Source organism: Phoca vitulina, unplaced genomic scaffold, assembly GCF_004348235.1.
Source record: "Phoca vitulina isolate PV1807 unplaced genomic scaffold, GSC_HSeal_1.0 scaffold13, whole genome shotgun sequence".
NCBI lineage: Eukaryota > Metazoa > Chordata > Mammalia > Carnivora > Phocidae > Phoca > Phoca vitulina.
The window spans coordinates 9,897,445-9,920,614 of record NW_022589716.1 but is presented as its reverse complement, the minus strand read 5'-3'; the positions used below and the strand labels follow the sequence as shown (position 1 = coordinate 9,920,614).

Sequence of the window (23,170 nt, the reverse complement as noted above, 5' to 3'; positions counted from 1 at the left end):
GTTCTACTAGGCTGACCTCCAGGTCTCCACCCAAACTTCACCTCTTGGTGGCCCCTGCGCTCGGGGCTGGGCCCTCACTGCCACAGGTTCATCTGCTAACCACCTGGTCTGTCAGTCTGACTCCTACTCTCAGGATAGGGCCTGCAGCCAGGCCAGCCTCGAGGGGCCAGTGTTTCGCAGGAGGCGCTCAGGAAACGCCTCTGGGAAAAGGGATGCGGCACAAACACACGCGCGCACATCCGCACACGAACCCTCTTCCCGGCCATAAATGGCCATAAATGGGGCGCGGATCCCACCCCACTTGGAAACCCGCCTATCCTGGGGCGCACAGACTCGCGCGCGCACTCCCGGACGCGCCCCAGCCACAGACCCCTCGGCTCAGGGCGCACAGACACACACGCCCGCGTGCGCCCACGCACGCTCGACCACACGCACGCCCTGTTCTCCGCCACAAACAGGCACGCGCAGGCGCGCGGACACACCGATCAACTCCCGGCGATAGGCCCACCCGGAACAAGGCGCACGGTGCGCGCACGCGCGGCCCCGAGATCCCGCCCCCTCCCGGCCTCGCCCGTCGGGGGCGGGGCGCGCTGGGCCGGGTCCTGCGGCACCGCCCGGGAAGCTGCGCGAGGCTGGGCGGTCGCCGCCACATCCTCCTCCTCCTCCCGGGCCGGGCGAGCGGAGCGGGTCCAGGGCTGAGCTGAGGGCTCCAAGGGCGCGGGCGGAGCGGGGCACGGAGCCATGGCGCACCAGACGGGCATCCACGGTGAGGGCGGATGGTGGGCGGGCAGGGGGCCGAGGGTCTCCGCTCGCGGCTGCGCCCCCTCCCTGGCGCTCAGCCCCTCTCTCCTCCCTGGCACCAGCCTGGGGAAGCTTCCTGTTCTCTTTTGCAGCCGCGGGTCGCCTGGGGTGGGCACATCTGGGGGCGTGCGACTTACTGTGCATGGTTAGGAGTGGGTGTACATGTAGGTACACAGCTGGAGTGGAAATATCTGTGTGCCCATCTGGGGGTGGATGTGCCTGTGTGTACCCATCTATATATTTTTGTTCCTTTCTGGGGGTGGGGGTACCAGATGTGCACATCTGGGGGTGTGTGCACGCATGTGCACTTGTGTGTACAGTCCTGTGTTTGCACATCTGGATGTGACTGCTTGTGTATGTCTAGGGTCATTCATGCACATGCACTAATAGCTGATTGAATGACCACTGTCGCATGGAACCATCTTCAGGCATCAGTGTTTTGTGACTATGTGCACATGTCTGTGGGTGTCTGTGTGTGTGTGCACAGTTTGGGTACATCTCAGTGTGCATTTGTTACCACGGATGCATGTGTCAGATGTGTCTGTGTTTGGCTTCTGTGGGTTTGTGGCCGTGTGAGGAGTGGTCCCTGACCTTTGGCTCCTCCCAGGACCCTCACACATTTGAGCAAGCTAGACTAGGGAAAACCGGGGCCAGGGCCCTCAAAGCGGGATCGGGAGAGTTGCCAATCTGACCTTGACCTCTGACCTCCCTACCATTTTCCACTCTGATCTCCTGAGTCTGCTCCAGCCAGGGTTGGAAGGTCCCAGCTCCAGGACAGAGGAAGAAAAGAGGGTCCACGTATGGGGTTTGTGAGGGAGGGTCCTGGCTTTAGAGACTCCAGGCCAATACCCCCTACCCTAAGCTTCTCCAGCCTAGAGCATCACCCCCTCCCCAGGAGCCAGGTGTCCTAACCCTACCCCGGTCTGAGTGTCCCCACTCTGTCACTGGCTTGGGAGGACTGCCTAGCCTGTGGGAAAGGCCCAGGCTGCTTGCCCAGACAGCCGACAGCCTGGTGGTTTGGCCATCAGCCACTCCTCCCACCACACCAGGATCCCCAGCCCGGAGACACCACCACCGTCGACCAGCCCGACTGCCTGGATCTCAGCTTGGCTTGTGGTCGTAGTGGCTGCTTGGTGGCCAGACCAGCTAGAGGGTTTCCCTGGCCGCGCCCCACAGGACCAGAGAAAGCTGGGGTCTGGGTCAGGGCCAGCCTCCTGCCAGTGGGCCAGCCTCTGCTGGAGGGGCTGGAGGGTGGCTTCGTGACTCAGCCCCACAGAAGGGAACAGATGCCCCCTGGACCTGCCCCTTCCTTCCCCTTTGTCTGGTCACTGCTGCTGCCTCCATCTGAGAGTGGATCGGAAGTCAGGGCCCCTCCTCCCTGCTCAGGACTGACAGGTCCCGTGGTCAAGGCCCTGCCTCACACCTTCATTTCCCATGTGGTGAGACAGGCCTGCCTAGGGGATCACTGGGGACTGGGCCATCCCCAGCCCTCCTGCCTATGAGCAGCCCACTCCTTCCCATTTCTGGCCCGGGGAGGTGGCAGGTGAGATCGAATGACCTGGATGCCCAGATGCCAGCCCAGTCGTGGCCATAAGTGTGGATCTGTTGACCTCAGAGCAGGGAAGGGAGCGGGGGGGACTTGTAACTTGAGGCTTACCAGGGTGGAGGGTGGGCAGGGCAGCAGAGGCGGGGGCAGGGAGGTGGGAGAGCATGAATCTTTGATGATAGAGGCTCAGGTGTCCCAGGCCTGGCCTCTGGATTATTGATGGTGGCTGAGGAGTCATGGAGGGGGATGTCTCTTCCACTACTGGGGTGTCACTCTGTCCTAGTAACTCTAGAAGGGACGTGGCAGCCTCCCTTAGGGGAGCTTCTTGGCTTTACCTCCCAGAAGGTCTGAGCAGGTGGAAAGGTGCCATCATTAAAGTAATAAAATTTAACAATTGTTATTCATAGAGGCCCCATTACTGAGCATTTTTTTCCATTCACTCCTCAGCATGGCTTTCTACAGCTTGGGAGTATTAGCTCCACAGTATGGATGAGTTTGAGGCTCAGCAAGGTCAGAGGTCACACACAGCTGTGGGAAAGATGGAGACCCAGAGGCCAGGCTTTACCTCGGCGACCTGCTTGTGGGGTCTGCTGATAGGCAGCTCTGTCCTGGCCCAGTGGGGTTGTGTCTCCATACCATGGTCACTTGGTTGGGACTCCACTCGTCCAGCAGCCATGGAGGGTGGTATACAGCCTGAGGTCTCAGGCTCAGAGTCACCCTGCCTGACGGGCCCCTGAGGACATGACCTGAGTTTGTTTTCCTAATCCCCCCCCACACACCCCCCAAGCTGCCCAGTCTGGGCCCTATAAATATTCTCTGACCTCAGCCCTCCAGCTGTGTTCCTGCAGAATTCTCCTGACCCCTGGGTAGCCTCAAGGTCATGCTGGCCTGGCCCTGCACACCCAGAGACCCAAGTCGGGCCCTTCCCCAATTGGACTTTGGTTACTGCGTCTAAACCACTGCTAGATCTGTGAGGTCCCTGGTCCTCACCTCTGCCCGTGGGATCCTGGGTCATTGGATGTCACCTTCCAGCTCTGTGACACGAGGACCAAGACGGTCTGTTCTGAAGAGTTCCTGATTGCCACTCCTCGTCTGGAAGCCTTCTGGATGGCCTTAGGGCTGGGGCCTTGTTGCCCCTGGCAGGGCTGGGCGTGGGCTGGGCTTGGGCTGGGCTCCTGGCCTGTCAGGGTGAGGCACCTGGTTGACGGGCTGGGGCCGGGTGTACGGGCCTGTGTGCTTGTTACTCCGGGACCGTGTCTGTGTGTGTGTTGGAGTGTCTAAATGCGTGTGTCCACTATGTTTGACCAAGTGAGTGGGTTTTCACGTGTGAGGGTATTTGCATTTCTACTCCACTCTGTCACATACGGGTTTATTTGTTACATTCACACATGCTGGACTGAGTAGGTATCCGATGGCATACGCAACAGGTGACGCACGTGTGCCCGTGTGTGTGTGTGTGTGTTCATGGACATAGGGGTCAGTGCACAGTGGGGGCATTGGCTCACCTATTTCTGTGTTTGTGGATATGACAGAGAGTGTCACGGGCCAGTTCAGTGCTGGGCCTTCCTAGGGGGCAAGGGACAGGTGGGGGCCATTCGCTCTGGTGGGCCTGTCCTGTCCAGAGCCCCCCCCCTTCCTTAAGTGGGCTGGCCCATCCCTGCCTCCCCTGTCACCAGAGCTGTCTCAGCCAGCAGGCCACACTGCTGGCTAAATTTGGGAGCTTCTGTTCATGGGCCGTGTCAGGTTCCCAGTCACATGGGGGGCCCTATTTAACCCGGCTCCCAGCTCCACCAGCAGACCCCACAGGACGGAGCGGGCCCTGAACGTGTCCCAGTCCACCCTGCTCACCCTTCCCGCTCATCCCTCACCATGTTTCTTGTTCTCGTAGCCACCGAGGAGCTGAAGGAATTCTTTGCCAAGGCTCGGGCCGGCTCTGTCCGGCTCATCAAAGTCGTCATTGAGGATGGTGAGTGCCCCCTACTGCCCCCTTTGATGAGCTAGGGCATAGGCCGGCAGCTGGACCCTGCTGCTTCTCTGGGAGCTGCTTGGACCTTGGCCTCCAGCCCCTTCAGGACCTCACTTTCTCCATCTGGGGACGGGAGGGGTGTTGTAGAAGAGCAGCGGAGGTGGGCATGATCATTAGCCCTGTTACACAGAACAGGAGTCAAAAGCTGGGGAGACAGCAAGGAGAGCCCTGCCCGGGGTCCTGTCCAGCTCCCCAGAGGCTATGTAGGGGTCAGAGGCCCAGTCGGGATGCTGGGCTGGGCGTGGGGGCAGGGGACCAGTGAGGCCAGGCACTGCCCCATGTGGCGAGTGCCACTCACCTCCCTCTGTGATCGGTAGGCTGGCCTGGCTTGGCTGCTGGCCGGGGGGAGTCCCTAGGAGAAGCCCGGGGCCCTGCCCTTGGGAAGTGCCCCTGCAACAGGCAAGGGGCCTCGTGCCCAGCTTGCTTTGAGAGCATGACTGGGGGATTCCAGGCTTGGCCAGGCCTTGGCCTGGACGCTGGGAACCCGAGGCTTGCATAGGGGTTGCGGGTGGGTGAGCTTGAGCTGAGGCCTGAAGTGGGGGGAGAGTTTGAGGAGGTAGAGGACTAGACTGAGGCTTGGTGGCAATACCTCTGCCTTCCCTTCATGCTGAGGCGTTGTCCCTGGAGGTGAGGGGGAGAGACACTGGGAGTGGGCTGGGCCCCCCCACGAATCCTTGCAGTCCTCGGTAGCCAGCAGTTGTGGGCCCTTTGGAGGGCCCCCAAATGGGCTTGGTTCCCACTTTTGACTCATGGAATTGGTGCAAAGCAGGGTCTGCCCAGACCCAGAATTCACCCCAGGCTTCAGTGCCAGAGCTGTGCTGGGTTTTGTCTGGGGTCCCCAAGTTCAGATGCCCTCAGAGGCTGGGTCAGGGTCACTATGGTAGGTCAAGAGTAAAGGCTTCCTGGGGTGACAGGCCACAAGCCCCCTGCTCCCCAAAGGGATAGACTCATTGGCCCTAGTCCTCAGCCTCCCTGTTGCCTCCCAGACAGGACGTACGTGCAGGTGTTTAGCAGGAGGGATCTCGGGGTGGGCTCTTAGCTCTGTTATGCATTGTGGTTGTTGGGGCACCTGGGAGTCCCCAGGAAGGTTCAGGCCCCCTGACAGGTGGCCACTGCCCACCTCCTACCGAGTGCAGCTTGAGCACCTTCTAGAGAATCTGTCCATCCCACTTCTTATGTAAACTTCCCATTTTGAAAATGTTGGCAACAAATTAAACAGTGTTGGCAGTGCTGTTGGGCCGACTGTGCCTGCTGGTTTTCACCCTTGATCCCGTCTGAATTCTGGGAGGATCGGTGAGGAGGCCAAGACCTGCAAAGAAGCTTCTGGGCTGGTGGGCCTGACATGCTTGGGCTCCAGACAGCTGGGCCCCTTGCCCTCATGAGGAGGGTCTGGTGGTCAGGTACCCCCTGGCCAGGCGGTGATCAGCCCATGCCTGTGCACGCCTGGGCTGGTGTTTGGTGCCCCGCTAAGGCCCTGTGGGTGGATAGGTCAAATGTATGTCCAGCCTCAGTGGCCCATTCGGCCAATGCGCACCAGCCAGGGAGGTGGCCGGCCTATCGGCCCCAGGCGCTAAGAGGTTTGTGACTTTTTGGGGAGGGGACTACAGCTGGCTGGTGGCAGCAGGGTACAGGTTTGTACGGTGTCTGGGAGGAGCCCCCGTTCTCCCTCTTTGCTCCCGCAGCTCCCTGTGGCCTGAGGCTGGACCCCCCACCTCCCTCAGCACAGTTGTTCTGAGAAGGGTGGGCTGGGGCTTGTGCGGGAGCCTCAGACTAAGGGAGGAGGCGCAGGAGGTGGTACCGTGCGCCCAGGAGCTGGCGGGATGGGTCTGAGCGTGCGGGTGTTTGTGAGGGGACCACGTTGTTGGTGGCCGTGGGCAACACGGCTGCGTGTCTCCTCGTGCTTGCCGGTATTCGGTCACCTGCGGGCGCGTTCTCGGGGCCCTTCCGTGCGTGCGTGTGCGTGCGCTCGTATAGCTGGTGGCGCCGTGGCCTCGTGCATTCCTTGGCTCACTCATGGATTCAGTCACGTCGCCTCCTCCTTCAGGGACTTGCGAGCTCCCGGGGAAGGTGGTGGAGTGGCCCGCAGATCTGAGCCCCCGCCGAGGAGGTCCGCAGTCCGAGGTGGGGACAGGAGATGGCTACTCCTCGGCTCACCCGGCCTCTGCCCCCAGAGCAGCTCGTGCTGGGTGCCTCGCGGGAGCTGATGGGCCGCTGGGACCAGGACTACGACAGGGCCGTGCTGCCTCTGCTGGACGCCCAGGAGCCTTGCTATCTGCTCTACCGCCTGGACTCGCAGAACGCCCAGGGCTTTGAGTGGCTCTTCCTCGCCTGGTCGCCCGACAATTCTCCCGTGAGTCCTGGGGACCCCTGCCCAGCCCCCCAGGTCAGGGGAGAGGGGAAGCTGGGTCTGAGCAGGGGACCAACGCCCTGCCCTGGGAATTCTGAGGGGAGAGACACCAGGTCCTGCCCCAGAGTCTGAGAGGGCCAGGCCCTGTGCCTGGAGCCTGGCTTCTCCCAGAGGCCCCCCAGCCACCTCAGCCTGGTTCTGGGAGGCAGAGAGGTCGCGGTGGAGAGGGCTCCACCCCATCGCATCCTGGCCCTGTGCTGCGCCCTCTGCTGGGTATATGGGCACAAAGCCACAGCCCGGTCCCCACCCAGAGCCTCCTGCCTGCTCCTGGAGAGCCAGCTCTGCCTGGAGGGGTCTCACGGCTCAGCTCCTCCCCTCCAGGTGCGGCGGAAGATGCTGTATGCAGCCACACGGGCCACGGTGAAGAAGGAGTTTGGGGGCGGCCACATCAAGGATGAGCTCTTTGGGACCGTGAAGGTAGGCCCCCTAGGCCAGACTCCACCAGGCCGGAATCACAGGCCCACAGAGGGTGGGATGTTATGCAGGGTCCCACAGGAAGTGGGTGCCAGGAGTGGGGAGGCGTGGGGAGGGCTGGGAGAGTCCAGGGGCTTCCAGCTGGGGTGCTCAGTGGGCTTCTGCCAGCCCACCCCCCGGTGCCCATTTATGCTTCTGCATCTACCGGCCAGGATGACCTCTCCTTTGCTGGGTACCAGAAGCACCTGTCGTCCTGTGCGGCGCCCGCCCCGCTGACCTCGGCCGAGAGAGAGCTTCAGCAGATCCGTATTAATGAGGTAGGTGCGCCAGACCGGGTGGGCGGCAGTCCCGGCCTGAGGCCCTCCGGGTCCCATGAGGCCCAGCCGGCTGGCCTGTGCTCCGAGGGCTCTGGTCAGGCAGGTCAGGGCCTCCCTCACTCTTCACCCACCCCCAGGTGAAGACAGAGATCAGTGTGGAGAGCAAGCACCAGACCCTGCAGGGCCTCACCTTCCCACTGCAGCCTGCAGCTCAGAGGGCGCTACAGCAGCTCAGACAGAAGACCATCAACTACATCCAGCTGGTGAGTGGCCGTGTCCCCCCCCCCAGAGCACTGTGCCACTGCCCTGCTCAGGCCTGGGGACGGGTGTGCGCCCGGCCCCCAGTCTGTGCCCTTCAGCTCCCCGGTGTACTCGCGGATCGCACTGGCTCCCACCCCCTCCCCCTCCCTGTCCCTACTGGTTCCTGTTTGCCGCGTACAGGGGACGCACAGGGTTCCCCTGCCTTGCCCAGTCCTTGCTCACGTGCAGGGACATCTGTGAGATCCTGTCCCTCACCATGCCCTCCTCACTGCACACACATACTCACCCTGGAGTTCACGCTGACCCCTCAGACCTGAGCCCCTGTCTGTCCGAGATGCCCTCTGCAGCCCCCCTGGCTGCCCCCTCTCCTCGGGCAGGGCCTCTTGGCCCGGTGGCCAGGCTTCCCCCTTTCTTTGTTTGTTTCTTTTCTTTTTTTTTAAGATTTATTTATTTATTAGAGAGAGAGCACGAGCTGGTGGGGAGGGGCAGAGGAAGAGGGAGAGAGAGAATCTCAAGCAGACTCCCCACTGAGTGTGAATCCTGACCTGGGGCTCGGTCCCACGACCCTGAGATCATGACCTGAGCTGAAATCAGAAGTTGGATGCTTAACGCACCCCTGCCCTTTCTTTTGTTCTTCCTTTTTTTTTTAAAAGTAAGCTCTACACCCAACGTGGGGCTTGAACTCAAGACCCTCAGATCAAGAGTCACATGCTCCACTGACTGAGCCAGCCGGGCGCCCCGTGCATCCCCCTGCCAAGCAGAATGGCTCCTTCCTTCTGAGGCGGGTCCCCCCCCAGAAGCCTCATCCTTGAGGATGGGCCAGCCTGACAGTGGGGCCTGCCTCAGGTCGAGGCTCTCCCCGCTGTCCTGTCCACTGCCCTTGGTGGGGCTTCCTCCTCTAGCGGAGCTTCAAAGGGGCAGAGGTCGGGGCCCATGTGTGACCTCTTCATAGGGACCCCTGTGGTGGGATGGCCACTGGGGTGGGGAGTCCTGAGAGAGGGAGACCACAAACAGCCTCCACCCTGGCTCCTGCCTGTCCCCTCGGGGACTTCTTGTTCGCCAGGGTGGCCCAGGCCCTCCCCCCGCTCATGTTCTCGTGTCTCCCCTTGCCCTGGGCAGAAGCTGGACCTGGAGCGGGAGACGATCGAGCTGGTGCACACGGAGCCCACAGAGGTGGCCCAGTTGCCTTCAAGGGTTCCCCGAGATGCTGCCCGCTACCACTTCTTCCTCTACAAGCATACCCATGAGGGTGACCCCCTCGAGTCTGTGGGTGAGTGGCCACAGCAGGGTCCCACGCCTGTGTCTGGACAGGAGCTGGGTAGCCTTGCTGCAGGGGGCGTGGGTGGGTCAGCAGGTCTCCAGCCTCGGCTCACCGCCCCCCCCCTACCCCCCCCCCGCCCCCCCCCCCCCCCCCGCCCACAGTGTTCATCTACTCGATGCCGGGATACAAGTGCAGCATCAAGGAGCGCATGCTCTATTCCAGCTGCAAGAGTCGCCTCCTCGACTCTGTGGAGCAGGACTTCCAGCTGGAGATCTCCAAGAAGGTGGGTGCCCATTCCCCAGAGCCTCAGCGCCCAGGGGCCAGTACCACCAGCCTCCAGCTGGGGCACTGGAGTCCGAGGCAGTGGCGAGGCAGGGGTTATTGGTTCTGTGTCACATGGATGGGCATGGGGCCAGCTGACTGGTGGCGTGGACAAGCCCCAGCCTTGGCCACCCATGATCCTCCTCTCCCTGGGTCTGAAGGCAGGGAGGGGGTCACCAAAGCGTGCAGGGCAGCAGACCCAACTCTGTGTTCCTGGGGGTGGCTTTCCAGGTGGGGATCTGGGAGAAGACCCCAGGGCTAGAGTGTGAGAGGTCGAGGGGGTGCCCCGGGAGTGGGGGTGACCCAGGGTGGTTTGTGTCGGGGCCCCCCACCAGACCACTGCCTTGCCCCATGCAGATTGAGATTGGCGATGGGGCGGAGCTGACAGCCGAGTTCCTCTACGACGAGGTGCACCCCAAACAACATGCCTTCAAGCAGGCCTTCGCCAAGCCCAAGGGCCCAGGGGGCAAGCGGGGCCACAAACGCCTCATCCGTGGCCCCAGTGAGAATGGGGATGACAGCTAGGTGGCTGGACCTGAGCTGTGCCGGCACGTGGACCGTGGGGCTCTGCGCCCGACTGCTCCTGGCCACCTGCCTCCTTCCCAGCCTGGGCTCCGGGGGGGGGGGTTGCTTCCTGTGGGGCAGGAGGGCTGGTGACAGAACATTCTTGCAGCTTCCGAGGGCCACCGGGCTGGCATTTTGTGACCTTCCCCCTGTTGCTGTCCTTGCCTCTCACCTATGTGCCCAAGGGGTCCGGGGACCCCACCTGGCTGGCTCAAGGGAGCTGGGTAGGGAGCCGGAAAGAATGAGCTTGGCCCCCAGGGGAACTGAGACTAGGGTCCTAGCACAGCCCCAAAGCCTTTGGCCACAGGGGTGGGTTCAGTCAGGGCTGGGATAGGGGGTCACTGAAGGATAAGATGGTTGAATGCTGTATTTTTTAAAGAATAAAATATTTTTAAATCAACACCTGAGTCTGGCCCTGAGGAATCACCTCTGGCACTGGGAATTGGGAAACTGTGTATATAAGTGCCCCCCCTCAACTCGGAAGGGGCCCGTCAGCCTGCTAGGTGGGGCTGCAGCACCCCTGGCTACAGGAATGTGGGAGAGAGAGAGAGAGAGAGAGAGTGTGTACACATAAGCCTCACACGGGTCTCCTTGTTGATGGGAGCTCAGCCCGAGAGGCAGGCACACCTTCACCATGATAGGGGGCATCTGGGCATATTTATTTCCTACGGCCGCTGTAACAAAGTACCAAACGTAGCGGCTTAAACCCACACTAATTTACTGTCTTAGTAGTTCTTGTAAATCTAAGGCTAAAGTCTGACAGGGCTGACATCCAGCTGTTGGCAGGACTTGTTCCTTCTGGAGGCCTCAGGGGCGAGTCTGTTATCTTACCTTCTCCAGCTTGAAAGGCTGCCCACATTCCTTTGCTCATGGCCCCGACTCCCTCTTCAAAGCCAGAGAGGTAGCATCTTCTCTGTGATTCCGCTTCCTTCTGCTTCCCGGTCACATGGCCTCCCTCTGTAGTCAGATCCTCCTCTGCCTCTGTCTTCTAAGGATGCTTGTGATTATATTCACTTCCCCACTTTCCGGATACTCTCCCCACCTCAGGATCCTTCACTTAATCCCACCTGCAAGGCCCCTTTTGTCCTGTATAGGAACGTATCCACAGGTTTGGGGATTAGGCCGTGGATCTCCTTGGGGCATTCTTCAGCCTGCCACACTGGGTCTGCTCTGCCCGCTGGGGTTCCTGGACCCTTTGGGGCTGAGGTGTAGACCTTGGACCTCTAATCTGTGTGTATGCATGCAGACCTGAGCTCTGTCAGTTCGTTGGTCCTCTCTGCTACTTTTGTTCCTGCCCCCGAGGGTCTGGCTCCCTGGTCCCTGGGACTCTAGGAGAGTCTCCTTTAGGCTCAGGGATTCGGCAGGAGCCAGAACTTCAGCCCATGCCTCTGGGAAGGGGGTGAGAGGCCCCTCCTATCCCAGGTAGGAGGTGTGCAGGGGTGGGGGCATGAAGGGTCATCGGCTGGGATTCAGCTGCTGAGTGGGCACGGTCTTTCTCTTGGGAGCATGTCTTGGGCTGGGGCTCCAGGGAGTGTCCCATCCCTGGGGCCTTTCACACTCCCTACTCAAGACCCTAGAATTATAGAAAGGAGAGCTGGAACCCTAGCTAGGACCCAGAGAAGGAGGCCTATCCTTGCCCACCCCAAACACCGGTTCCCAGGTGGGCAGGAACACAGTGGCATTGCCCCCCTTGCACTGCTGAAGCCCTGGGCCTATGTACCAGCTGGATGCCTGGCAGCCTGGAGCCTGCCTGCCATGACAGCCACCCAGAAGTGGGCATGGAGAAGCAGGGGTGAGCAGGTGTCCAGCCCTGCCTCCTCCCAGCAGAAGCTCTATTTGTTCATTCATTCATTCATCCAGCCATCATTCAGAGACATTCTCTTTGCCCAGAGCTGAGTGCTGGAGACTCATGGACTCAGTAAATATTGAGCATCTATGATGTTCTGGGCACTGTGCTGGACCCTGTGTATACAGACAAAAAACTCTTGCCATTGAGAAGCAGAAATTCCAGGGCGCCTGGGTGGCTCAGTCAGTTAAGTGTCTGCCTTCGGCTCAGGTCATGATCTCAGAGTCCTGGCATCGAGCCCCACATCAGGCTCCCTGCTCAGTGAGGAGTCTGCTTCTCCCTCTCCCTCAGCCCCTCTCCCTGCTTGTTCTCTCTCTCTCTCTCTCTATCTCTCTGTCTCAAATGAATAAATAAAAATCTTAAGAAAAGAAGCAGACATTCCAGCAGGGGAATAGGACAATATACAATAGACCATGGAAAATCAATGATATGTTAGCAGGTAAAAAGTTACGACAATGAAAAGCAGCAGGTAAAGGGGCTGAGTAGTGTCAGATCTAGGGTGAGAGGTTTAAAAGGAGGTCAGGGAAGGCCTCCTGAGGGTCATGTGTGAGCCAAGATATAAAGGAGGCAATGGAGGGGGCCAAGTGAATAGGAAAAGAGTTTCCAGGCAGAGCAAACAGTAAGTCCAAAGGCCCTGGGGCAAAGTATTCAAGCCCCAGCCAAGGAGGCCAGTGTGGCTGGAGATTGGTCAGGGAGGCCATGGGAGGGCAGATCTCATAGGACCTTGTTGGCCAGGATGTGGACTGTGCCTTGGATTCCAGAAAGGGCCAGGAAGGAGTCTGAGCCAAGGAAGGGCCTAGTGTGACTTAGGGGCGGAATTTGAATAGGCTGTGGAGTGTGAGCGCAGAAGTAGGGCAATCCGTGGGGTGGCGGTGACTGCACTGGTCCAGGCGAGAGATGAGGACGGCTCAGGCCAGCCTGGTGAATGTGAAGATGGTGGGCAACGGGCAGATTCTGAAGCTGGAGCCAACGGGACTTGCCGTGGGCCCAGGTCACCCTGAGGCTTTGGGCCTGAGTCACCTGTTAGGATCAGCTCAGTCAGAGGGAGCGTGGCAAGAGCCGTCCCAGCTGGCCCGGCCATGGGGCAGGTGCTCTGACGGGGGGCCCCCCGGCACACTGGGCACGCGGAAGAGGAGGCCCTGCCCCTGGAGGAAATGGCAGGCTGCGGTGGAGGCAGGTGCAGCCAAGGTGAGGCCCATGCTGCTGCACCCCCGGGTGTGCCAGGCCCCCCCGGAGCCCTGGGGACAGGACCAAGGGGGCAGGAACGGGCAGGTGTGGGAGCCACTGGCCCAAGAGAGCTCCCTTTGGGGCAGGGGCCAAGGGGCTGAGGTGTGAGGGTGCCAGTCCTCTTGGGACAGGGAGCGCCCTGGCAGGGGTGTCAGCATGCCCAGCCCACATCTGGTACTGCCCCCAATCCCAGTCTCTCACTGACCTGAGCCTGGGCTCTGGGCCTGTTCCTCCCCAGACTGTCCCTGACGACAGGTGTGAGGCGCACTGGGGCAGTGGCGCACTGTTAGGCTGGGGTGGGGGTGGTGGGGGACTGGAAAGAGGAAGGATTGAAGGGGCTTGTCTGCCAACTGCCTATGCAAATGGCTTCTGACTCAGTGCACCTCCCAACACTCGCACGGGCCCGGTGGGAGTGAGGGAGGGGCCTACTAGGTTTTTTCTTAATTCTCATTTCCTCTATTCTCTGAGCCGATGAGGGAAGGGGCTGTGAGCTCTAAGCATCCTTTCCTGTAGCCGCTGCCCAGTCTGCCAGCCAGACCCTCTGGAGAAGCCCCCCCCCCCCCCCCCCCCCCTGTCATGGTAAGACAGCAGCCCTCAGCCCCTCAGGGAAGGGGGCAGTGGGAAGTGGTGGTGGGGGGGGGGGTTGGTGGCTGCAGACAACAGTGAAAGGGCTGTCCCTGACATGGCCCTGAGGACACTCACTGAACCCCGAAGACATCAAAGCAGAAGCCTTTCTCTGAGCAATGAGACCAGAACCCATTGTGTGGCTGGGGAGGCTGAGGCCTGGGGCTTTGCTCAGTGGTGGTGCTGGGGCGACAAGCCAGGTGGACGCCCTGGACTAGGCGCTGTCTGGCCCTGTGCTGCCCTCCCTGTCTGATCCGTTCTGACCTACAGTGGCTTAGGTGCTTGGTCTGGTAGAGGTAGAGGAGTTGGGAGAGCTGGGCAGTGCCCCCTCCCCCCCACCCCGCCCCAGCCGGGGCCCTGGGTGGTACTCAGCCCAGACCCCAGCAGAAGACCCTTGTGCCTGCCTGGGACTTGGCCAGAGGCAGAGGGAGGCGTTGGGGGAGGCTGGTGGAGGACATGGAGGGCTTTTCAGGGCAGCTGGGTGGAAGGGAGCCAGGTGTCCCCTGGCTTGGGAGGAAAGAGAAGTGGCCCCTGAGGCAGGAAAAGGGAAGGTGGGGGAGAACCCGGTGGGCCTGCTGACTGCTAGTCTGGCTCTCCTGTCTGGCTGGGGTTTGGTTTTGAGTGAAAGTTCTAGATCGTGAGTCTGGATTCCAGGTCTCAGACGCAGCTCTGACTTGAAGACCGGGTCTGAGACCCGAGTCTACGTTCTCCGTGAGCCTTAGACGGGGGTGGGCGCTGAGCAGAGGCAGGAGCCTCCCCGGGGAGGGCTTGGAGAGAGGGGTGTGGGAGCCCTGCTGGGAGCCCCCAGGAAGTGGGGGCAGGTGGGGGCGGGGCTGGGGCCGTTGTCTCACAGGCCCGCAGGGCCCCTGCTGTGGTGCCCTGCACCCCCTGTCTCTCCTGGTGCAGGCCGCCGTGCTGGCCGTGGTCCTGGCCCCGGGTGCCCTGCCTCCCTTCCTGCCCTGTGAGCTCCAGCCCAACGGCCTGGTGGACTGCAACTGGCTGTTCCTCAAGTCTGTGCCCCGCTTCTCGGCGGCAGCGCCCCGCGGGAACATCACCAGCCTCTCCCTCTACTCCAACCGCATCCACCACCTCCACAACTCTGACTTTGTCCACCTGTCCAGCCTGCGGCGTCTCAACCTCAAGTGGAACTGCCCCCCTGCCGGCCTCAGCCCCATGCACTTCCCCTGCCACATGACCATCGAGCCCAATACCTTCCTGGCCGTGCCCACCCTGGAGGACCTGAACCTGAGCTACAATGGCATCACCACTGTGCCCGCCCTGCCCAGTTCCCTCGTGTCCCTGTCCCTGAGCCGCACCAACATCCTGGTGCTGGACCCTGCCCACCTCGCAGGCCTGCACGCCCTGCGCTTCCTCTTCCTGGATGGCAACTGCTACTACAAGAACCCCTGCCGACAGGCCCTGCAGGTGGCCCCGGGCGCCCTCCTGGGCCTGGGCAACCTCACACACCTGTCGCTCAAGTACAACAACCTGACCGTGGTGCCCCGCCGCCTGCCCCCCAGCCTGGAGTACCTGCTCTTGTCCTACAACCACATCATCACCCTGGCCCCCGATGACCTGGCCAATCTGACCGCCCTGCGCGTGCTTGACGTGGGCGGGAACTGTCGCCGCTGTGACCACGCCCGCAACCCCTGCAGGGAGTGCCCCCACGGCTTCCCCAAGCTGCACCCTGACACCTTCAGCCACCTGAGCCGCCTCGAAGGCCTGGTGTTGAAGGACAGCTCTCTCCACAGCCTGGACCCCAGGTGGTTCCATGGCCTGGGCAACCTCCTGGTGCTGGACCTGAGCGAGAACTTCCTGTACGGCTGCATCACCAAAACCACAGCCTTCCACGGCCTGGCCCGGCTGCGCAGGCTCAACCTGTCCTTCAATTACCACAAGAAGGTGTCCTTCGCCCACCTGCATCTGGCGCCCTCGTTCGGGAGCCTGCTGTCCCTGCGGGAGCTGGACATGCATGGCATCTTCTTCCGCTCGCTCAGCGAGACCACGCTCCGGCCGCTGGCCCACCTGCCTGTGCTCCAGCGTCTGCATCTGCAGCTGAACTTCATCAACCAGGCCCAGCTCGGCATCTTCGGGGCCTTCCCGGGCCTGCGCTACGTGGACCTGTCAGACAACCGCATTAGCGGAGCTGCGGGGCGGGCGGCGGGGGCCACGGGGGAGGCGGGCGGGGCGGAGAAAGTCTGGCGGCCGTCCAGGGACCTGGCTGCGGGCCCACCGGGCCCCCCGAGCTCTGAGGACTTCATGCCAAGCTGCAGGACCCTCAACTTCACCTTGGACCTGTCGCGGAACAACGTAGTGACGATCCAGCCGGAGATGTTCGCCCAGCTCTCGCACCTGCAGTGCCTGTGCCTGAGCCACAACAGTATCTCTCAGGCGGTCAACGGCTCACAGTTCGTGCCGCTGAGCAGCCTGCGCGTGCTGGACCTGTCCCACAACAAGCTGGACCTGTACCACGGGCGCTCCTTCACCGAGCTGCCGCGGCTGGAGGCCCTGGACCTCAGCTACAACAGCCAGCCCTTCGGCATGCGCGGCGTGGGCCACAACCTCAGCTTTGTGGCGCAGCTGCCGGCCCTGCGCTTCCTCAGCCTGGCGCACAACGCCATCCACAGCCGCGTGTCCCAGCAGCTCCGCAGCGCCTCGCTCTGGGCCCTGGACTTCAGCGGCAATGCCCTGAGCCAGATGTGGGCCGAGGGGGACCTCTACCTGCACTTCTTCCAAGGCCTGAGGAGCCTGGTCCGGCTGGACCTTTCCCAGAATCGCCTGCACACCCTCCTGCCCCGCAACCTGGACAACCTCCCCAAGGGCCTGCGGCTGCTGCGTCTCCGTGACAACTACCTGGCTTTCTTCAACTGGACCAGCCTGGCCCTCCTCCCCATGCTGGAGGCCCTGGACCTGGCGGGGAACCAGCTGAAGGCCCTGAGCAACGGCAGCTTGCCGAACGGCACCCGGCTCCAGAGGCTGGACCTCAGCAGCAACAGCATCGGCTTCGTGGTCCCCGGCTTTTTCGCCCTGGCCACGAGGCTGCGAGAGCTCAACCTCAGCGCCAACGCCCTCAAGACGGTGGAGCCCTCCTGGTTTGGCCCCGTGGCAGGCGCCCTGAAAGTCCTCGACGTGACCGCCAACCCGCTGCACTGCGCCTGTGGGGCGGCCTTCGTGGACTTCTTGCTGGAGGTGCAGGCCGCGGTGCCCGGGCTGCCCAGCCACGTCCGCTGTGGCAGCCCCGGCCAGCTCCAGGGCCGCAGCATCTTCGAGCAGGACTTGCGCCTCTGCCTGGACGAGGCCCTCTCCTGGGACTGCTTCGGCCTCTCGCTGCTGGCCGTGGCCCTGAGCCTGGCCGTGCCCACGCTGCACCGCCTGTGTGGCTGGGACCTCTGGTACTGCTTCCACCTGTGCCTGGCCTGGCTGCCGCGGCGCGGCCGACGGCGGGACGCCGCCGCCCTGCCCTACGACGCCTTCGTGGTCTTCGACAAGACGCAGAGCTCGGTGGCCGACTGGGTGTACAACGAGCTGCGGGTACAGCTGGAGGAGCGCCGCGGGCGCCGGGCGCTGCGCCTGTGCCTGGAGGAGCGCGACTGGCTGCCCGGCAGAACGCTCTTCGAGAACCTGTGGGCCTCGGTCTACAGCAGCCGCAAGACGCTGTTCGTGCTGGCCCGCACGGACCGCCTCGGCGGCCTCCTGCGCGCCAGCTTCCTGCTGGCCCAGCAGCGCCTGCTGGAGGACCGCAAGGACGTGGTGGTGCTGGTGATCCTGCGCGCCGACGCGCACCGCTCCCGCTACGTGCGCCTGCGTCAGCGCCTGTGCCGCCAGAGCGTCCTCCTGTGGCCCCGGCAGCCCCGCGGCCAGCGCGCCTTCTGGGCCCAGCTGGGCACCGCCCTGACCAGGGACAACCGCCACTTCTACAACCAGAACTTCTGCCGCGGCCCCACGACGGCCGAATAGCCCGGGCCTGCCCGCCCCGCCGCGCCGCCGCCCGGCCGCCCCTGCTCCCGGCCGTCGTGCAGCGGGCGCTCACGAAGCGAACGCCCCTCGGAGGCCCAACGGCTAACCCTGAGCTCCCCGGAGGCGTGAGCGGGAGGCCAGAAGGGGGACTGCGCCGGGCTTTCCTGCCTGCAGTGAGGAGGGACGAGAGGTGATTCGGGAGAAATTGCCGAGCAGGAAAACGGGGGGCCCAGACACCGCAGGGCTGCAGGGCAGGGAAGCTGCTGAGGGCTGTTGTGTTGACGAGCATCTTCTCAGGGAGTCTGAGGAAAGTCCCTGAATGTGGTCTCGGTCCGTCGCAGGGAGCAGGCTGGGTCTCCGGTCCCATCCAGGCCCCTCCTCACACGCCCTCCCCTCCCCATCCCAGGCCGCTCCAGGCAGCCCAGGGCAGGCTGGGTCGCATACTGGCCTCAGGATCTGCCTCCCACACCCGCACGCCTGAAAATGCCTTGAGGGCAGAGAACTGGCAGGCCTGCTTCATTTCTGGCCCCCAGCAAAATCCTGAGAGGCAGCGGCCCTGCGGAGTGTTCATTCCGGCGGGGGGAAGCTTTGTGCTGAGTTCAGGGGGGCGTTGGCGCCCTCTGGTGGTCATGCCTGTGCTGTGCCCTGGAGACTGGCCCGGGGCTGGGGAGAAGCCTCTGAGTAGCTCCCCGCGGCAGGGAGCTGGGAGCCACAGAAGATGCTAGAGTGGGCTCACAATCCGTCCGTTTCTGTTTTCACCTAGAATGGATACTGGGTCTCTCTGTTCTGACATCAAAGGGACACCTGGGTGAGCCCCCACCTGGCTACAAAGGTGGGGTCTGCCTTCCCGGCCCCTGCGTTTCACCGTGGGTTGCCCTTAGGTGGGAGACAGCCACATCTGATGAGGGTGGAGTACGTGTGTACATTTCTGGTTCTCATATCCAGTGTAGGGTTCCAGACACTGCTTGGAGCACTAATGACCGGTGTTTGGAGACAGCCGAGTGTGTGGGGAGTTGTGGGTCACGTCAGGCCTGGAGCCTTGGAGGTTGCTTTGTCCTGGACTACTGCCTCACTGTCCCCACAACTGAACCTGCCCTCTGAGGAGCAGAAGAGACGTGTGCAGCCAGACAGCTGACACTGGGGCCTGGGGTGGCGGGAGAGTGGAACCAGCTTGGCTGGCTCAGGACATTTGGGGGCCGGCCCAGCCACTCCAGGTCTCTGCAGTGGAAGGTGGGTGCTGGCCGAAGACTTGGCTATAACCTTACACAGCCTGACTGTGGGCAGTCCTGGGGTTTGAGGGGGAGCATAGCTGGGAGAGAAATGTAGGCCAACTTCCTCTTTCTGACTTGGGCACAGGGGCTCCTGTGGTAGGCTGGTGGCCCCTATTATCTGCTGGCCTGACAGAAAGAGGGGCGCCTGGGTGGCTCAGTTGGTTAAGCGTCTGCCTTCGGCTCGGGTCATGATCCCAGGGTCCTGGGATCAAGTCCCGCGTCAGGCTCCTTGCTCAGCGGGAAGTCTGCTTCTCCCTCTGCCGCTCCCCCTGCTTGTACTCTCTCTCTCTCTCTCTCTCTGACAAATAAATAAATAGAATCTTTAAAAAAAAAAAGGAAGAAAGACAGAAAGGTCTGATCCACCAGTTGGAAGTCCCACATGGGCTCTGTCCTGTCTTGAGAAGGCCTGTTAGCTTCTGGAGGAGCGGACCGAGGCACGGCATGGCCCCGCATACTTCCTTGGCCTGTGCCTGGGGAGAAAAGAAAACAAGAACTGTCTTTTCGGCCAGGCTGGAGTCGAGGGGAAGCCCCTGCCGCACGGCTCGTGGGCTGATCTGGCCGCGTCTAGGAGCAGGAAGCAGGGCCTTATCCAGGGCCCCACAGTTTGCATGTGGGGAGCACCATCTGCCTGTCTCTCAGGACAGCTGAGTCGGCCCTCAGGCAGTTCTCAGATAGAATCCTCATGTACCCACCCACCCACTCATGCTCACAGTCCTGGTTCTTTTGGGGCTTCGGATTCAGAAGAGCATTTTCCGAAATGAAGCACGGGGTTATGGTAGGATGGTTGGCTTGGCTTAAGTGAGTCTGAGGGTCCATGGCCCTTGGTTCAACCTGCAGAAAAAAGATCTGCTGTCTACAGGATCAGAAGGGGCAGAGTTCCGTTATCCTGGGTGTTAGGCTCAGGTGGGGCTGGGGGAGAGGCGGCTGCCGCTGCACTGTGCTCAGGAAGGGCGCTCATGGTTGACTCCAGGCCCTCTCCTCCACACTGCTGGACATCCTTGACCACGAGACTAGCTGCGACCTCGCCCCGCAAGGCTGGGGAAGAGTGGGACTCAGGTCGGGCTACCTGGGCTAACTATTGGTTCCGCCATTTGGATTATCTCGGGCAGGCGACCTCCTGTTTGGAGCCTCAGTTTGCTCATCTGTAAATGGGGGTGGCCAGGGTTACTCTGCCGGCTATTAAGAAGGCTTGGTGCTAATGCATGTGAAGGTCTGAGAAACTAGCAGCCCTCAGCCATCATTATTAGGTAAGGGGCTTCTGCGGAGGACAGCTAGCTGATGCGGCTTCAGTATTTTATCTCTGTAACCCAGAGACTGATCCTCCACCCAGAGCACTGAATGGGGTTCAGAGGCAGATGTGGTTGAATTAGAGGCACATGAAGCTCCGAGCGGGCCCCTGGGGTTGCCTCCTGTGCTTTTTGCTGTCGTGGGGGCAGTGAGTACTAGACAGACGTCTGGGCACAAGACTTAGGAAAACCTGATAGGAGGAAAACATAAATGTAAGAAAATTCTCCCTGCTAAGATTAGAAACGACAACTCTCTTTTCCCTCAAGGATACTTTCATGCCCCGGGCATCTATATATTCTTGGAAAACTTCGATGACATCATACATTTCCATACTCAAGTCCTTATTATGATGAGGGAGCAGAGGCTAGCTGAAGACAAAGCACAAGCTGATACCCTGCAACCTCCCTGCACCCCCCACTCCCGGGCAGGACAGGTGTGACACTCTTCCAGGAATCTCCCAACTATCTTAATGCCTTGCCAGAGGGAAAAACAACCTTAGCTTGATGATAGCCAGGCCTCTAGTATCCTGAGGGTCTTCTTTAACATATGAAAATCCTTTTGAAACCTCCCTTTTCCGGGGCACCTGGGTGGCTCAGTCATTGGGCGTCTGCCTTGGGCTCAAGGGGTCCTGGGATCAAGCCCCGCATCGGGCTCCCTGCTCAGCGGGAAGCCTGCTTCTCCCTCTCCCACTCCCCCTGCTTGTGTTCCCTCTCTCGCTGTGTCTCTCTGTCAAATAAATAAGTAAAATTTTTTTTTTTTTAAAGATTTTATTTATTTATTTGAGAGAGAGAATGAGACAGAGAGAGAGAGCATGAGAGATGGGAGGATCAGAGGGAGAAGCAGACTCCCTGCTGAGCAGGGAGCCTGATGTGGGACTCGATCCCGGGACTCCAGGATCATGACCTGAGCCGAAAGCAGTCGCTTAACCAACTGAGCCACCCAGGTGCCCCAAATAAGTAAAATCTTAAAAAAAAAAAAAAAGAAACCTCCCTTTTCCTTACTTCCCCCAACTGCTGAGTATATAATCAGCCACTTCTCAAGACCCCTGGGGGAACAGCTGTTTCCACCCACGGTTCTGTCCCCATGCTTTAATAAAACCACCTTTTTGCACCAAAGATGTCTCAAGAATACTTTCTTGGTCGTTGGCTCTGGACTTCACCCCACCGAACCTCACCTATATTCTAAAACCACATCAATTAGAAGCCCAGCTCCTTATTGTGAAGCAGTTCACAAATCCTGTCCACTTCCTGCAGACAGGTCCATCATCCTGTCTTCTCATAACCATGAGTAGCAGTGAGAAAAGGGGCGTGACCAACCCCCTTGACCCAGCAGATTCTGGGTCTTATGAGAAGGAGGGGGGGTGGGTCTTGCTAAGTGTTCAGAGAGAAACAGGACCTGCACTAGAGGGAACAAGTCACCCTGGGAGGAAGGGGGCGGAGGGAGTTCCTGCCCAGTGTAGGAGTGTGGGGGACGATGGGAAAGCCCGGCCAGCGCTCAGGAGGGACCGGGGCTGGGAAAGCAAGTGAGGCGTGTTTCCCGAGCAGAAAGGAACCGTGTGCGGTTTGCAAGGTGACGGGACTTGCATCATGCCCAGGGCCCTGCCTAGATGGGTGGCTTTGATGGGACCAGGACTCGGCCGCTCTCTCCAGACCCAGTCCGGAGAAGGGGGTGCCCCGGGAAGGCGTGCCAGGACAACGGTGTCCAGGGAGGAGAGAGCACAGCGCCCCTCTAGAGATAAGAGCAGGGGGGCAAGGCCACGCATTCTCTGTCCTCCAGCTGCTTGTTGTTTCCTCAGCTCACTTCTGCTTTCCGGTGAAGTAGACTTGGATGTCTCCCTTGGTCCCTGTTATGGGCTGAATGCGTATGTCCCCAGTTCATGTATTAAAGCCCTAACCCCAATGTGGTGACGTTTGGAGGTATGGCCCTTGTGATGGGATTAGTGGCCTTAGGAGAAAGAAAAAGGCGGCGATCTCTCTCCACCCACATTCTGAGGAAAGGTCATGTGAATTTATAGCGAGGAGAGAATGGTCCGCAAGCCAGGAAGAGGGCTCTCACCAGGAACTGAATCTGCTAGCACCCTGGCGTTGACCTTCCCGGCCTCCGTAACTGTGAGAGATGGAGGTCTCCTGGTGTCTGGTGTCTGCAGTGGTTTGTGAGGGCAGCCGAGTGAAGAAAGCCCCCTCTCCTTCATTCAACGCACATTTGCTCAGTGCGCGCTGTGTTGTCAGGTGCTGTGCTGGCCGCCGGGGATACAGAAGGGGTAAGTCGGGGCAGATGACCAACAGGGGCAAAGTCACTGCGGGTGGTGACCCGTGCTCTGAAGGGCAGCACAGGAGGAGGTCAAGTGATGGGAAGAACAGAGGGGCTGGGCTGCCTCATCCTGGGGGCTCAGGGAAGGTCTCCTCAGGACCCTTGCCCTGTGTAAAGACAGGCAGCCGCGCCAGGATCCAGAGTAGCAAACTCCAGGGAAGAAACAATGGCGAACACCAAGGCCTGGAAGCCGGGGAGCACCTGGGGGAGCTGAGGCCCGGGAGCGTGCGCCAACACATGAAGCAGAGGGAGCAGATGGGAGGCGGGATGGGCTCCCCACCTCAGAGGACGCGGTCAGCCTGTGAGGAAGCTAGAACTTAACCTGAGTGCCCCTGGAAGGCCCAGGAAAGTCTTCTGCAGGGGAGGAACATAATCCGCTTTATAATTTTAAAAGCTCTCTCGGACTGCCATGTGGGGTCGAGGCTGGGGCAGATGCCAGGATGAAGGCGGCACCCCCGGGGTCACAGCAGCAGGGCTGACAAGAATTGGCCTGGCCCGAGATGGAGCTTACAGGTAGAACCTAAGAGGACTCAATGAGTCTCAAGTGACGCGAGAGAGCGGACTTGTCCGTAAGCGGCCAGCACAAGCTGGTAGAGGCCGGGGAGGCGGGCAGACCGGCTGCCCCGGGCCTGTGTGGCTCGAGAGGCCTGTCTGCCGGCCATCAGCGGCCAACAGCTGGCAGCGGGAACCCAGGGCTGGGGGAGGTCGCATGGCGTGAGGGGGAGCGCCG

At 61.0% G+C, this 23,170-nt stretch overlaps 1 protein-coding gene across 2 annotated transcripts; it reads left to right on the top strand.

Moving 5' to 3' along the window:
- Window positions 1-572: 572 nt before the first annotated feature.
- On the top strand, window positions 573-18,997 carry LOC116636614 (twinfilin-2). 2 transcript variants are annotated; one of them, XM_032411404.1, is made up of 9 exons: window positions 573-766; window positions 4,236-4,313; window positions 6,545-6,723; window positions 7,102-7,197; window positions 7,407-7,511; window positions 7,649-7,774; window positions 8,892-9,042; window positions 9,195-9,316; window positions 14,477-18,997. In XM_032411404.1, the coding sequence occupies exons 1-9, from the start codon at window positions 742-744 to the stop codon at window positions 17,570-17,572; spliced, it is 3,978 nt and encodes a 1,325-aa protein (XP_032267295.1). In that variant the 5' UTR covers window positions 573-741; the 3' UTR covers window positions 17,573-18,997. The 2 variants fall into 2 exon arrangements, with proteins under 2 accessions (XP_032267295.1, XP_032267294.1); XM_032411403.1 differs by lacking the exon at window positions 14,477-18,997 and adding an exon at window positions 9,712-11,955.
- Window positions 18,998-23,170: the final 4,173 nt, after the last annotated feature.